This window comes from Microcaecilia unicolor, chromosome 14 (assembly GCF_901765095.1).
Source record: "Microcaecilia unicolor chromosome 14, aMicUni1.1, whole genome shotgun sequence".
Taxonomy (NCBI): Eukaryota; Metazoa; Chordata; class Amphibia; order Gymnophiona; family Siphonopidae; genus Microcaecilia; species Microcaecilia unicolor.
In genome coordinates this window covers 22,473,412-22,488,301 of record NC_044044.1, presented here as the reverse complement: position 1 = coordinate 22,488,301, position 14,890 = coordinate 22,473,412, and the positions used below count along the sequence as shown (strand labels likewise).

At 47.6% G+C, this 14,890-nt stretch overlaps 1 protein-coding gene across 1 annotated transcript in view; it reads right to left on the bottom strand.

Annotated features, from left to right (window-relative positions):
* Nucleotides 1-14,890, bottom strand: part of ALOX12 (arachidonate 12-lipoxygenase, 12S type) — a 40,432-nt gene that overhangs the window by 2,289 nt on the left and 23,253 nt on the right. Inside the window, 10 exon segments of the mRNA XM_030188046.1 lie at nt 491-661; nt 3,567-3,667; nt 4,396-4,517; nt 5,010-5,179; nt 6,369-6,455; nt 7,488-7,691; nt 8,710-8,853; nt 9,124-9,296; nt 9,633-9,739; nt 10,855-10,977. Of these exon segments, the coding sequence (XP_030043906.1) occupies nt 491-661; nt 3,567-3,667; nt 4,396-4,517; nt 5,010-5,179; nt 6,369-6,455; nt 7,488-7,691; nt 8,710-8,853; nt 9,124-9,296; nt 9,633-9,739; nt 10,855-10,977 (1,402 nt within the window).

Below are 14,890 nucleotides of genomic sequence, written 5' to 3'. Positions count from 1 at the left end.
AGGGCGGCTGCCACCCAGGGTGGTTCGCCACTGCGCCCCCCCCCCCCCCGGGTGCAGCATGATACCCCCCTCGGTGCATCAACCCCCCCCCCCCCCGGCGCATCACCCAAGCCCCCCCCCCCCCGAGTGCATTCTTGCCTGTGCTGTGTGCACGCCACTGGGGGGGGGGATGTCAGTTTCGCTGGTTCCCTGCTCCCTCTGTCCCGGAACAGGAAGTAACCTGTTCCGGGGCAGACAGAGCAGGGAACCAGCAGAGCCGACACCCCCCCCCCCAAGCGGCGTGCACCTGGGGCGGATCTCCCCCACCGCCCCGCCCTTGCTACGCCACTGAGTATAGATCTTATACAAGGTCACCATATGCAGGCACTCAGCAAGACTTGGCAAGGCAAGCTTATTCTCTCCCCCCCCCCCCCCCCCAGAGATACTCAGCAATTCACCAGCTTCCCAATGGATTCTATGCAACATTCCCCGTTGACGGTGTGTGTCTCACCATGTCTGGCTGCCTCCTTCCTAGGTGCCATGTGATTGCCATCTGGATGCAAGACTGGCGGATATCAGGGAGAGATTCCATGATCAGTCGCATTGTTGTGTCTCCCTTGCAGGTAGGTGGAGGTTGACGCATGGAGCAGGGTGTATTGGGCACCCAAGCACACCAATCAAACTGGAATGAGAGCAAGCGTAAAAGGCGTTTGATTCGTTATTTAACAAAATTTATAGCCCGCACATCCAAACATCTGAGCGGGTTACAATAAAACAAACATAATCATAATCGCAAACATAATTAAAACAACAACATACCCAATCACAGAAAAACCCAGAATCCCAAACCTCCCATCTAAAAAACCAAAAAATGCCTTACAAAACAAAAAAAGACTTTGATTGTTTTCTAAACAAAGGCAAGGAGGAAATTTGCCACAGGGTTAAAGGAAGAGCATTCCACGATCTAGGACCAACAACAGAAAAATTCCGAGAGCGAACCGCCTGCAAACGAGCTTATATTTGGGGAAAAAACGCGATTTGAAAGCGCAAAACCCCTCCGTGAAAAACTGCACTGGCTCCCAATCAAAGAACGTATTGCTTTCAAAATCTGCACCCTGGTTCACAAAATTATCTACGGCGAAGCCCCGGGATACATGACAGACCTCATAGACCTACCAACCAGAAACTCATCCGAATCAACACGATCCTATCTAAATCTCCACTACCCAAGCTGCAAAGGACTTAAAATACAAATCGACTTACGCATCCAGTTTTTCCTAAATAAGCACACAACTGTGGAACGCACTACCAAAAACCGTGAAAACAACGTATGACCACCTAAACTTCCGGAAATCATTAAAAACTAACCTGTTCAAAAAGGCATACCCTACTGACCCAACTTAAATGCCTGTACCCTGCAACACAACGAAACCAAAGCACGTAATGGACATAACACAACTCTTCAGCTCTATGATCTTCTAATGTGTCTGCTCCACATGAACCTTATCCTACCATAACATCACTTTGTACTTGTTCATACCGGAGTTGTCGAACGCCTCTCCGGTACTACATAAACCACTACTAAATGGACTTGGGAAAAATCCACAATTCCAGGAATAGCATGTATAGAATGTTTGTACGTTTGGGAAGCTTGCCAGGTGCCCTTGGCCTGGATTGGCCGCTGTCGTGGACAGGATGCTGGGCTCGATGGACCCTTGGTCTTTTCCCAGTGTGGCATTACTTATGTACTTATGTCCTCTACATGGCTCACTTTTATTACATAGAGCAGTGATTTAACCTATTGTGATGTCATAGTGGCTCATTCCACCAATAAGAGCCAACCTCATTAGTGATGTCACAATGGCTTGATTGTATAGAATGTTTGTACGTTTGGGAAGCTTGTCAGGTGCCCTTGGCCTGGATTGGCAACTGTCGTGGACAGGATACTGGGCTCGATGGACCCTTGGTCTTTTCCCAGTGTGGCATTACTTATGTACATTGAGCCTGCAAATAGGTGGGAAAATGTGGGATACAAATGTAACAAATAAATAAATCATAAAACGAAGGAACTTCCAACAGATTTTCAGCCTGAGACTGAAAAGACCGTACGGGATGATGCACTCGCAATTTCTGAGTCAAGGCCAACGGAGCATCATCGCGCAACGCCTTAAAAACCAATACCAGCATTTTAAACGCAACCCTTCACATAATGGGCAGCCAATGTAATTTCCGCGAATGCGGAGCAATCTGCTCCAACTTACTTGTCCTTGTAAGCAAGCGCTCCGCAGAGTACTGTGCCACCTGCAATGCTCGCAACGTTTGTTATGGAATTTTCTGGAACTTTCAGGCCACTGCTAACACTTTTTTTTCTCTCTGACTGCAGTTTCTTTGTTCCAAAGTGCTGTTTTTTTTGCTGACACTGCTGTACAGGAGGCTCTGCCATCTCAGATAAGACTTTTGCTGCTTGGGCACCCCCCACATAATGCCCCTGTAGCTAACGGCCTGTACTCAGAACACCGGCCAGAGAGAATACAATGGTAATGACGTAGTGTAAGGGGTGGGGGGGGGGGGAGATGTAAGGAGACTGTACACGTGACACTCTCTATGATTGGTGTTTGGTGCTAGAGGTGGGATAGCAATATACCCTATAAAGATATGTTGCCCCCTGTTACCAGTGGGATACACTCAGTGGCGTTCCTAGGGGGGCTGACACCCGGGGCGGATCGCCGATGCACCCCGCCCCCCCCCCTGGTGGAGCATGATTCACCCCCCCCCCCCCCGGCGAAAGAACCCCGCCCCCCCCCCGGGTGCACGCCGCTGGGGGGTGCTGCGCGCCGGTCAGCTTCATTCATTTCCATGCTCCCTCTGCCCCAGAACAGGTTACTTCCTGTTCCGGGGCAGAGGGAGCATGGAAACGAACAAAGCTGACCAGTGTGCACCCGGGGCGGACCGCCCCCCTTGGTACGCCACTGGATACGCTGTACTGATGAGTTAGACCCTGTGTCCTTGTCAGGAGCCTATCTCCCAGGAAATATACAATCCTCATTCCCTTCTTCCTTCACGGTGCCTGACACACACCTACCTCATCTGACCACAATACAACCTTGTATTTATTATCAACCGACTGGCGAACGCCTTGACGGTATTATGTAAGCCACATTGAGCCTGCAAATAGGTGGGAAAATGTGGGGTACAAAGGTAACAAATAAATAAATATATAATTATATTTCCCCACCCCCTTCTGAGTTCTTTCTTTCTTTCTTTCTTTCTTTCGTTCTTGTATTGCTTAGGGACTTTTGCATAGTGATCTCTCCATAGTTTGCATGATTATTTCTTATACAGAACCGAGAATGTTATTTCCTGCTTAGCTACATAATAAAAGATATTTCTTTTCTTCTTCACCTGATTCTCTTCCTTTCCTGAGAATAGTATATACTCCGCGCAGCTTATACACGTTGTACGTGGAAGACCGCACAAAAGGGCATTGCAATAATCAAAATGCAGAACTATACAAAAATTTGATTATAACAAAAGAGAAATTGGTAACCTCATTTACGCCCTCTGCACCCCAACCCCACAGAACATACCTGTCCCCCATTCAGAACGGAGTGCTCTGCCGAGCAGGTGAAGATCCCCATTGCCAGAAATTTGCACAGCTCCGTCTTGGACTGGAAAAACGACGGGATACCTGAGGAAGAGAGGACAGCAATGAGCCGGCTGCTGAACAGGAGAGCTCAGGGCAGTGGCGTAGCCACAGGTGGGCCAGGGCCCACCCACTTAGGGTTCAGGCCCACCCAACACCCAAGCTCTGCCAGCTGAAGACTTCCCCCTGATGGTAATGAAAACCCTACTCTCCATGATACTGGCATCTGCACATGCTCAGTTTTCAGCGCATGCCTACTGCAGACTGCCAAGGTGGAAAGAAGTGTTTTCCCACCAGCTGAGATATTTTTTGGTGGTGGTGGGTGGAGAACACTTCGTGCCAACTCACTTCTTGCCTAGGCCCACCCAACATCTGTTTTCTGGCTACGCCTCTGAGTGAATCTGAAAGACTGAGATTACTTGGAGTATACCCCAGCACAGGAATGAGATTCTTCTCCATGAACAAATCAGCCACACACGTGGGGGACGGGACCATGATGGCACCGGAGCCATGATGTCACTCATGTGTGTGTGTCTGATTTATCCAGCTGTCCAAGGAGAACCTCTGTTACAGGTAAGTAACCCCGCTTTTCTCGTCCTGCTATGTGCAAAGCTAATTGCCCAGAATCACAAGGAGCTGCAGTGGGAATTGGACCCAGTTCTCCAGGATCAAAGTCTGCTGCGCTAACCACACTAGGCTACTCCTCCACTCCACTACGTGCAAAGTTAACCCATTCAGAGGCACTACTCTGAGGAGATTGTGGTAGAACTCACCAAGGTTTGGAGCGTGAACAAATCCTTCCTCAGCGATGTCCTTAATCCAGGCCTGCAGCTCAGTGTCAGAGGTCACGTCCTGGTCACTGTGATAATACAATTCCACAATCCCCTGCACATACCTGTCAAGAAGCAGAGCATGCTGGGTAAAAAGGAAGAACGGTTGGCCCAGTCTCAATCTTACCCTGGGGTTGGAACAGAATGCCAAGGACATCTGACAAATATCACAGACTGACCTGCTCCCTGTACTTGATATCTTCTTTCCAAGAAGCCAACAAATTCTCACCTGTGAACAGCCCCCCATATCCGGAGTCCATCCGTCATGTAGTAATTGATATCTTCATTCCAAGAAGCCAACAAATTCTCACCTGTGAACGGCCCCCCATATCCGGAGTCCATCCGTCATGTAGTAATTGATATCTTCATTCCAAGAAGCCAACAAATTCTCACCTGTGAACGGCCCCCCATATCCGGAGTCCATCCGTCATGTAGTAATTGATATCTTCATTCCAAGAAGCCAACAAATTCTCACCTGTGAACAGCCCCCCATAACCGGAGTCCATCCGTCATGTAGTAATTGATATCTTCATTCCAAGAAGCCAACAAATTCTCACCTGTGAACGGCCCCCCATATCCGGAGTCCATCCGTCATGTAGTAATAACCTTTTACATTCTCCATGCCTCGGTTCTTCAAATCGTCAGGTAGGCAGAGCGACGTGTACGTCAGCCGCTGGTACTCCCTCTGTGCCACGAGGAGAAGCCCTCCACCGCCCGTCGACACGGCCTGTAATCAACCAAAGAGAATCAGGTCACGTCCGCTGATCAATCACTGCATGGGAACAATCGCAGGCCACCAACCTTCACCCGTACTACACTTGACCTCAAAATGGTTGGCAAAAAACCAAGCCAGTCCCTGGTGGCAGCGCACGTGAAAAATGTTCGATTAAAAGCTTGTCGCTAAACTGCCGCTACCCAAAAACCAGGGCAGGGTCAGAGTAGGACTTGGCTTGCAATGAATGCCCAATGGCCAAGAGCAGCTCAATCAACGATAAATGCCTAACAATCAAAACACTGAGAGGATAAGTCAAAAAAAGTTTAAGCAGTCAAAATTTCTATGGCAAAGTTTCATACAGTTACGCATACGATACTGCTTTGGACACCACACAAAGAACTTAACTACACTTCAGACTCTTACCCTGGTGTTTGCACGAGATAGAAGAGCCTGTTCACCCTCTTATCTGGTTAATATACGCCATTGTCTCTTTGTGTGGTAAAATAGATCGAAGAGTGAATTTTTCTGGGCTAGAGTTTACACAGTAAAATGGAATATCGTGACGGGGGCCTGCGGGAGAATTATTACAGCTGAGGAGAACAATTCCTACAGCCAGCCCTCTACGGAATTGATGAGCTCAAGGTAAAAATTATTAGTGTTAATTAACCTGAACTCCTACTGACCCCTGCAGTTTAGGAGAAGGTTGGTTTGATTATTAGCAGGGCTGGTTACAAAGTCGAGGTTTAGACAGGGTGTGAAGGCTCATACCCCGACTCAGCTCCAGGGATTGCGTGCTCTAGTGTTGCTGAGCAATGAAAATATTCAATGGCATTGAAAGGAATGAATGATAAGGTCCTTCTTAGGGTCCACTCACCACGCACCTTCCTTCGGGGGAAATTCGATGTCCCACTTCCAGTCTAAAAAGTAGGGTCTCTTTAAAGTCACCTGTGTTCTGTAATGAGATCCCATGCTACCTTGCCCACCGCTCACCCCAAAACCTTTTCCATACAATGAATTTCTCTGTGCACTTATCAGTCCAATTAAAACTCAAGTCTCTTCTTCCAAGTAGAAGCCTTGAGCCATGGGGATGTGTCCTCCATCACGGACTCTTCCCCCGGGTTACATTGAGGGGGGGGGGGGTGTCACTAGTCAGCAATCATCATTTTCCCCATTTTCCCCATTCCTCATTAGAGTTACTTGCCTGGTCAAAGATTCCATTTTCGGAGATGAGCTGACCCCGGGCACGAGTGTTTATTTCCAACGTGTATCTCATGTGCGGTATGAGGAGCTGCAGCAGAGCCAAGATATGTACACAAATTATATATTTCACAAATACACAACCAAGCACTGCTGTATGAAACCTACAAAATTAAACAAACGGGTAAATATTCAGTTGGCAGTGATCGGAAATCTTGTTAGCTCTTGCTGCTTTCATGCCCTGATATTCAATGCAAGGCCATAGCCGGGTATGTGCGGCCGTCCGGTACTTATCTGGTTAAGGCCAATATTCAGCCCTTAACAGGATATGTGAAACCAGACAAACAGTGGCAGACCTACCATTAGGCCACTTGGAGCAGCATTCACCCCCCCCCCCCCCCCGCATTCTGGCATCGCTCCCCCCCCCCACTCACCCTTCCCTTGAATTTACCTTCTTTTCTAGCTTTCCAAGAGTCAGGGCCGCCAACCCCTTCTCTCTTACAGCCCACCTCTCTGATGTACTTCCTGTTTCCTCGGAGGCGGAGCAGGATACAGTAGAGAGAAAGCGCTGGAGCTAGGGTTACCATATTTTGTCCCCCCAAAAGGAGGACACATGCCCCGCCCCCTTTCGTGCCCTTGCTCCACCCCCTGTCACACACCCCGTCACCCCCCCTCCCCTTCCTTTACTACTGCCCTGGTGGCCTAGTGACCTCTTCGGGGCAGGAAAGAGCCCCCTTTTTCCTGCCTGGAGTGCTGCCCTGCATGCATCCTTCCTGTTGGTGATCTCGGCGCCGATTCAAAATGGCTGCCGAGAGTTGAAGTCTCGCGAAGTCACTTCAACTCTCGGTGGCCATTTTGAATTGGCGCCGAGATCACCAACAGGAAGGATGCATGCAGTACTGCGCTCCGGGCAGGAAAGAGGGGGCTCTTTCCTGCCCCAAAGGCGGAGGAGGTCACTAGACCACCAAGGCAGTAGTAACTAAGGGGAGGCTAGCAATCTGCCCATTTGTCTGGATTTCTGGACAAACGGGCAGATTGGCAAAACCCGCCCAGTTGCCCGGACATGTCCTCAAAAAGACTGCCCTCCCTTTCCTTTCCCCCCTCCCCCAAGTCACCTCTATACCTTGAAGATGGGGTGCATGGTCGGTAGGTGGCGCAGTGTAGCCACGCAGATGACCTCTGCGACCAGGTGGGTGTGAAGGAGGTGTGCGGCAATCTGATACATCTGGAATTCCGCCGACCGAACCCACATCTTTGCCAGCAGCCAATCCAGTTCGGGGTCAGAGGGCAAGAAGATGGGGTTATTCTTCCCAGGGACTTGATTTAGCTGCGGGTGGGATAGGAGAAGAGTTAGGAACTTGGAGGGTAGATAAATTAGGAGGATGCGGTGCAGTTCCGGACATGAGTGTTGGTGATTCCGGGAGCGCAGAATGGTGTCAGGTGTTAAGAAGGGGGGGGGGGGGGGGCAGACTCAGGAAATATTTTTACAGAAAGGGTGGTGAATACATGGAATACCCTCTTGCGGGAGGTGGTGGAGATGGAAACAGTAATGGAATGCAAACATGCGTGGGATAAAGACAAAGGAATCCTGTTTAGAAGGAATGGATCCACAGAATCTTAGCGGCGATTGGGTGGTGACACTGGTAATTGGAGAGTAAAACCAATGCTGGGTGGACTTTTACAGTCTGCGCCCTGATCGTGACTGAATAGATAGGGATGGGCTTGAGTGCAAATTTTAAGGGGCTTCGACGTTAGCTTCAGAACTTTTAGTACAAGAACAGTGCTGGGTAGACTTCTACGGTCTGTGCCCTTAGAACGGCAAGGACAAATCAAACTCGGGTATAAAGTATCACATACCACATAAAATGAGTTTATTTTGTTGGGCAGACTGGATGGACTGTTCAGGTCTTTATGTGCCATCATTTACTAGCTTACTATGGTATGGATGGGTCATATGCCGCCTGAGATTTAAAACCATTTAACCGGCCAGGAACAGCTCCCGGCCTGCTTGAATGGCACTTAACTGTCTATCCGGCAATAGATAGCTGGTTATTTCCCGCTGAATATTGCCAGTTTAACACTTAGCAGATAATCGGCTATCTAAGTTTGGCCGGTTTAAACTTAACTGGCCAGTTGCTGGATATCGACTTGGCGGGTTATGTCTAAACTGGCCAAAAATAAACCCGATATTCAGTACCGGTCACCAGAAATGGCTCACCATTGAATATCCAGGATCAGCCCGGCTAACTCCCGCGGTCTGAATATCGGGCCTATGGTCTTTATCGGCCATCATTTTCTATGTTTCCAAGCATTAAAAAATATATATATATTGGTGGGATTCTAACCTGTATTGCAATGGGCATTAGGAGCCCAGTGGAGGTCAGCTGCAGGAGACACACAGGAGCTGCCAGGTACTGCTGCTTCCCTTGGATGACATTGGTGGGAATCATGTCCAGGATATCATAATCCACAATAAAAATTTTCCCATTCTGTTACGAAATAAAAAAAAAAAAACCACACACACACACATGGAGATGGAGAGTGCTTGATTCCAGGAGCCACATCTCCCCAGTCTCAACTGCACACCTACCCACTTCCCACATACCCATCTCAATCCCAAACATACCCCAACCCTTCCCTCCCCTAGCGCTCCTCCATCAGTGTCTAACTCATGCATTTTAGAACATGTGCGTTCCGCCTAAGAGACAGGAATGCTTCATTTGTGTCTGAGAAGGACAGGTTGACATGAGACTGCTTACCTGGAGCTCTTGCTGAAGAGACGTAGAATCTCCCAGGAAATCAGCCACCATCTCCTCTGTGACGGGCAGCTTTCTAGGGATCTGAGTGCAGCGTCTGATTAGAGAAGGGTTTGCTCCATTGAGGAACTGGTAACCAAAGAACCAATCTTCTCTCCAGTGATGCATGACATATTCTATAAGGGAAAGGGAATTGGGACTTGATATACCGCCTTTATGAGGTTTTTGCAACTACATTCAAAGCAGTTTACATATATTCAGGTACTTATTTTGTACCAGGGGCGATGGAGGTTTAAGTGACTTGCCCAGAGTCACAAGGAGCTGCAGTGGGAATTGAACCCAGTTCCCCAGGATCAAAGTCCACTGCACTAATCACTAGGCTACTCCATTCAGCAGAGCGAAAGGAGCAAGAGAGACTTTGAAACACAAAAACTCCTTCCGCATTGCATTCTAAAGCTACATTCTCTCCTTTGCCTGCGACCAGCCCCTGGATCAGAAGCTGTCACACTTACCAGCCACTGGGCTCTTCACGCTCCAGAAAATTGAACGGAAATGATCTAGGTCAGTCCATGAGGTGCTGAACATGGTAACAAGTTTCTTCAGAGAAAGTTCTATCAAACTGCCAGAAGAAAAACAACAACTGAATGAAGGCAGAGAGAGAAATCTAGGCATTTTGGGTTGGAGGGAGCCAAACAAACCAATCTCTGGTCCTGCCCACAAGCTCTCTAGTTGCTGATACCACGTTGGGCAAAATCTTGGTTGGCCCATGGCACCTAGTGGCCTACCCCATTCCGCTCAAGAAAATCCAACCGCGAGAGATCATAAATCACAACCAGAAACAGTGAAGATGAAACATTTCTTAAAAAGAAGTGTATATAAAAAATTGCACTAGGGTCCATCATGGCTATATTTTGGCAAACGCCTGCATCAGAGGCAAATTAGGCAGTCATGGGGTCTCCAGTCTCAAATAAGAACGTAAGCGTTGCCATACTGGGACAGACCGAAGGTCCATCAAGCCCAGCATCCCGTTTCCAACAGTGGCCAATCCAGGTCACAAGTACCTGGCAAGATCCCAAAACAGTGCAATTCATTTTATGCTGCTTATCCTTATCCATCTTAATAATGGCTTATGGACTTTTCTTTTAGGAAGTTAGCCAAACCTTTTTTTTTTAAACCCTGCTAAGCTAACTGCTTTTACCACATTCTCTGGCAACGAATTCCAGAGTTTAATTACATGCTGAGTGAAGAAATATTTTCTCTGATTCGTTTTAAATTTACTACTTTGTAGCTTCATTGCATGCCCCCTAGTCCTAGTATTTTTTGAAAGAGTACAGAAGCAATTCACGTCTACCCGTTACACCCCACTCATTATTTTACAGACCTCTATCCTCTCTCCCCTCAGCCGTCTTTTCTCCAAGCTGAAGAGCCCTAGCCGCTTTAGCCTTTCCTCATAGGGAAGTCGTCCCATCCCTTTTATCATTTTCGTCACCCTCCAAAACTGTGCCTAGAAAGGTAGCACTGAAACAATCTTTTCATGCCTGAATCAAGCATTAAAACTACCCCATATATCCTTTCATCTTCTACCCCCTACTATTTCCTCCCCCCCCCCCATTCTGACCTTGAGACCTATAGAGTTTGATTCTTTGGAAATTCCTGCAGCCTGAGCCTTCACTGCCAATGGGGGTGGGGGTGGGGGTGAAGGGAAGCAGGACCTCATAGCCCCACATGACTTACGCATACTGCAAGGAATTCTTGAAATCACTCTGTTTCTCATTGTGAAACCTGACATCCCGAGGCAGTTCCTCTTCGCTCCTGGCAGAGATGCATTTAGGGATGCCTGGCTGCCACTGCATCCATCTAGAAAAGGAAAGCAAACGAAAACAGACTGCATGCATAATTGCAGGGCATGAGAAAGGTTAGCTCCAGATGAAGAAGTTACGAAACAGAAGCGCACTGTAGAGCAAACCAGAGAGAAAGCCTGGAAGATAAGATAAGTGAAAAACCGAGTGATATTAAAATGAAATGAAAAAGTGAAAAAGTAAAAACTATTAATCTTGTCTAATGAGGATTCCCGCTGTTATAACAAAGGTACAGCGGAGAGGTGAAGTTTATGAAGCAAATAATTAATAAACACACCGGAAATCTGAAGGCAAGATTAGTACATTCTTTAAAACGACTGTGTTGAAAAAAATTTAAAGTGCCATAGAGGTATTAATTGATAGCATCGATGTTAAGGAGCACTTATGTTGAAGTGTAATTTACAATGCATAATACAGTGTGGAAAGAGAACCCATTCCCCTGTATCATAAGTACATAGGTACTGCCACAGCATCCTGTTTCCAACAGTGGCCAATCCAGGTCACAAATACCTGGCAAGATCACGAAAAAGTTCAATACATTTTATGCTGCTTATCCCAGAAATAAGCAGTGGATTTTCCCCCAAGTCAATTTAATAACACTCTATGGACTTTTCCTTTAGGAAGCCGTCCAGACCCTTTTAAAACCCTGCTAAGCAAACCACCTCTTCCACATTTTCTGGCAATTACACATTGAGTGAAGAAAAACTCTCCGATTCATATCAAATTTACCGCTTTGCAGCTAAACTGCATGTCCCCCCTCTCCGGCCCTAGTACTCTTGGAAAAAGTAAACAAACGATTCATGTCTACCCGTTCCACTCCATTATTCCACAGACCTCTGTCATATCTCCCCTCAGACGTCTCCTCTCCAAGCTGAAGAGCCCTAGACGCTTCAGCCTTTCCTCATAGGGAAGTCGTCCCATCCCCCCCCCCCCCCCCCCCATCACCCTTCTCTCTACCTCTTCCAATTCCACTATGTCTTTCCTGAAGCTGCAGAGAACATAATTTTATTGACTGATGGATTGATTGGATTTATTTACCGCCATTATGAAGACATGCGTCCAAGGCGGTGTAATGAAGCAGATAAGACTATTTGCCTCATCCATTCTCTACCTAAGATCTCCCAGGCACCTGCAGCAGGTTGAGCCACCAACCTTTGTCTTTAGGTAGGAAGTGGAGCCCTACTAATATACCTGCACCTTAGACAGTTTTGTGTTTGCTGACCTTATTTCCTCTTCTTAAGTGTTTATTGTAGCCATAAACCACCTCTAGGTAAGGTTGCCAACTAGATCCAGATTCACCTGATAGGGTTGATCCAGTTCTGGACTTACCTCAATGCATGCAGGGACTTGTAGCCTTGCTTTTCTTAGGGAATCCAATGGGGAAATAAGAACCACAAGTTCCTGCACGCAATGGAGTAAGGCCGGGACTGGGTCAACCCTGTCGGGCAAATCTGGGTCCAAGTTGTGAAACCAAACGATCTAGAGGTAGGGTTGCCTTCTCCCCTTTTCAGCCCTCTGTCTTTTTAGGAAGTTAGTTAGTTTTCACCAGGGGTGTAGCCAGACTTCGGTGGGAGGGGGGGTCCAGAGGTGAGTGGGCACATTTTAGCTCCTCCCTGGCTCCACCAACCCCCCCCCCCCCCACTTTTGACCCCCCACCACCACCACCGCCCACTTGCCACCGTGCAGGACGTCAGGACTCACAGAAACAGAATCCAGATCTGCAACGCGCCAGAGAGAGGCGCTGAAAAGGACTTCGACTGCCGGGGGTTGGGGACCCTCGCCAGCAAAGGTACCTCACGGCAGCAGCAGGGGAGGATTGGGGGGGGGGGTCAAATGTGGTGGGGGAGGGTCGGTGGCAGGGGGTGAAAGCAGGGGGGCCAGGGCTAAATCTGTGGGGGGGCCCATGCCCCCGTGGCACCACCTAGCTACGCCCCTGGTTTCCATCTCTTTAAAGAAATTCACCCAAGGCAGTGTACATCAAAAATAAGCATACATAAGCAACAGAAAATTACAGCAGTAAAAATGCTCAACAGCACACATTATGGCATAGTATGCCACTTACAATGTCAGTACAGTACAAATTAAAACATCTTAATAGACAGCATAGGGTTTAAGCAGAGGTTGAACATATAGACAGATAAGATATAGTAAACAGGAATTAGACAGAATCTGAGTGGAGGAGTGGCCTAGTGGTTAGAGCATGGGTCTTGCAATCCAGAGGTGGCCACTTCAAATCCCACTGCTGCTCCTTGTGAAGTCACTTAACCCTCCATTGCCTCAGGTACAAACTTAGCTTGTGAGCCCTCCTGGGACAGAGAAATATCCAGAGTACCTGAATGTAACTCTCCTTAAGCTACTACTGAAAAAGGTGTGAGCAAAATCTAAATAAATCAGATTCTGGAATCTTAAAGAGTGACAAGATTCCATGCAGAATCTCAAAGAATAGCAAGATTCTGGAGTGGAGGAGTGGCCTAGTGGTTAGAGCATTGGTCAGTTCAAAACCCGCTGCTGCTCCTTGTGACCTTGGGCAAGTCACTTAACCCTCCATTGCCTCAGGTACAAACTTAGATTGTGAGCCCTCCTGGGACAGAGAAAATATCCAGTGTATGTAACTCACCTTGAGCTACTACTGAAAAAGGTGTGAGCAAAATCTAAATAAATAAGATTCTGGACTCTTAAAGAGTGACAAGATTCCATGCAGAATCTCAAAGAGTAGCGACATTCCATGTAGAACCCCAAAGAATAGCAAGATTCTGGAGTGGAGGAGTGGCCTAGTGGTTAGAGCATTGGTCAGTTCAAAACCCGCTGCTGCTCCTTGTGACCTTGGGCAAGTCACTTAACCCTCCATTGCCTCAGGTACAAACTTAGATTGTGAGCCCTCCTGGGACAGAGAAAATATCCAGTGTATGTAACTCACCTTGAGCTACTACTGAAAAAGGTGTGAGCAAAATCTAAATAAATAAGATTCTGGACTCTTAAAGAGTGACAAGATTCCATGCAGAATCTCAAAGAGTAGCGACATTCCATGTAGAACCCCAAAGAATAGCAAGATTCTGGAGTGGAGGAGTGGCCTAGTGGTTAGAGCATTGGTCAGTTCAAAACCCGCTGCTGCTCCTTGTGACCTTGGGCAAGTCACTTAACCCTCCATTGCCTCAGGTACAAACTTAGATTGTGAGCCCTCCTGGGACAGAGAAAATATCCAGTGTATGTAACTCACCTTGAGCTACTACTGAAAAAAGTGTGAGCAAAATCTAAATTAAATAAGACCAGCTCTGGTTAGCAGAGACTGAAACTCTTCATACTAAGGAGGGAAGTTCATTGCTCTATGTAATAAAAGTGAGCCATGTATAGGACAATGAAACCATTGTGACATCACTGATGAGGTTGCCTCTTACTGGTGGAATGAGGCATTATGACATCACAACATAGATGAGTGGCCTAGTGGTTAGAGCACTGGTCTTGCAATCCAGAGGTGGCCGGTTGAAATCCCACTGCTGCTCCTTGTGATCTTGGGCAAGTCACTTAACCCTCCATTGCCTCAGGTCCAAACTTAGATTGTGAGCCCTCCTGGGACAGAGAAATATCCAGAGTACCTGAATGTAACTCACCTTGAGCTACTACTGAAAAAGGTGTGAGCAAAATCTAAATAAATAAGATTCTGGACTCTTAAAGAGTGACAAGATTCCATGCAGAATCTCAAAGAGTAGCGACATTCCATGTAGAACCCCAAAGAATAGCAAGATTCTGGAGTGGAGGAGTGGCCTAGTGGTTAGAGCACCAGTCTTGCAATCCAGAGGTGGCTGGTTCAAAATCCTACTGCTGCTCCTTGTGATCTTGGGCAAGTCACTTAACCCTCCATTGCCTCAGGTACAGACTTAGATTGTGAGCCCTCCTGGGACAGAGAAACATCC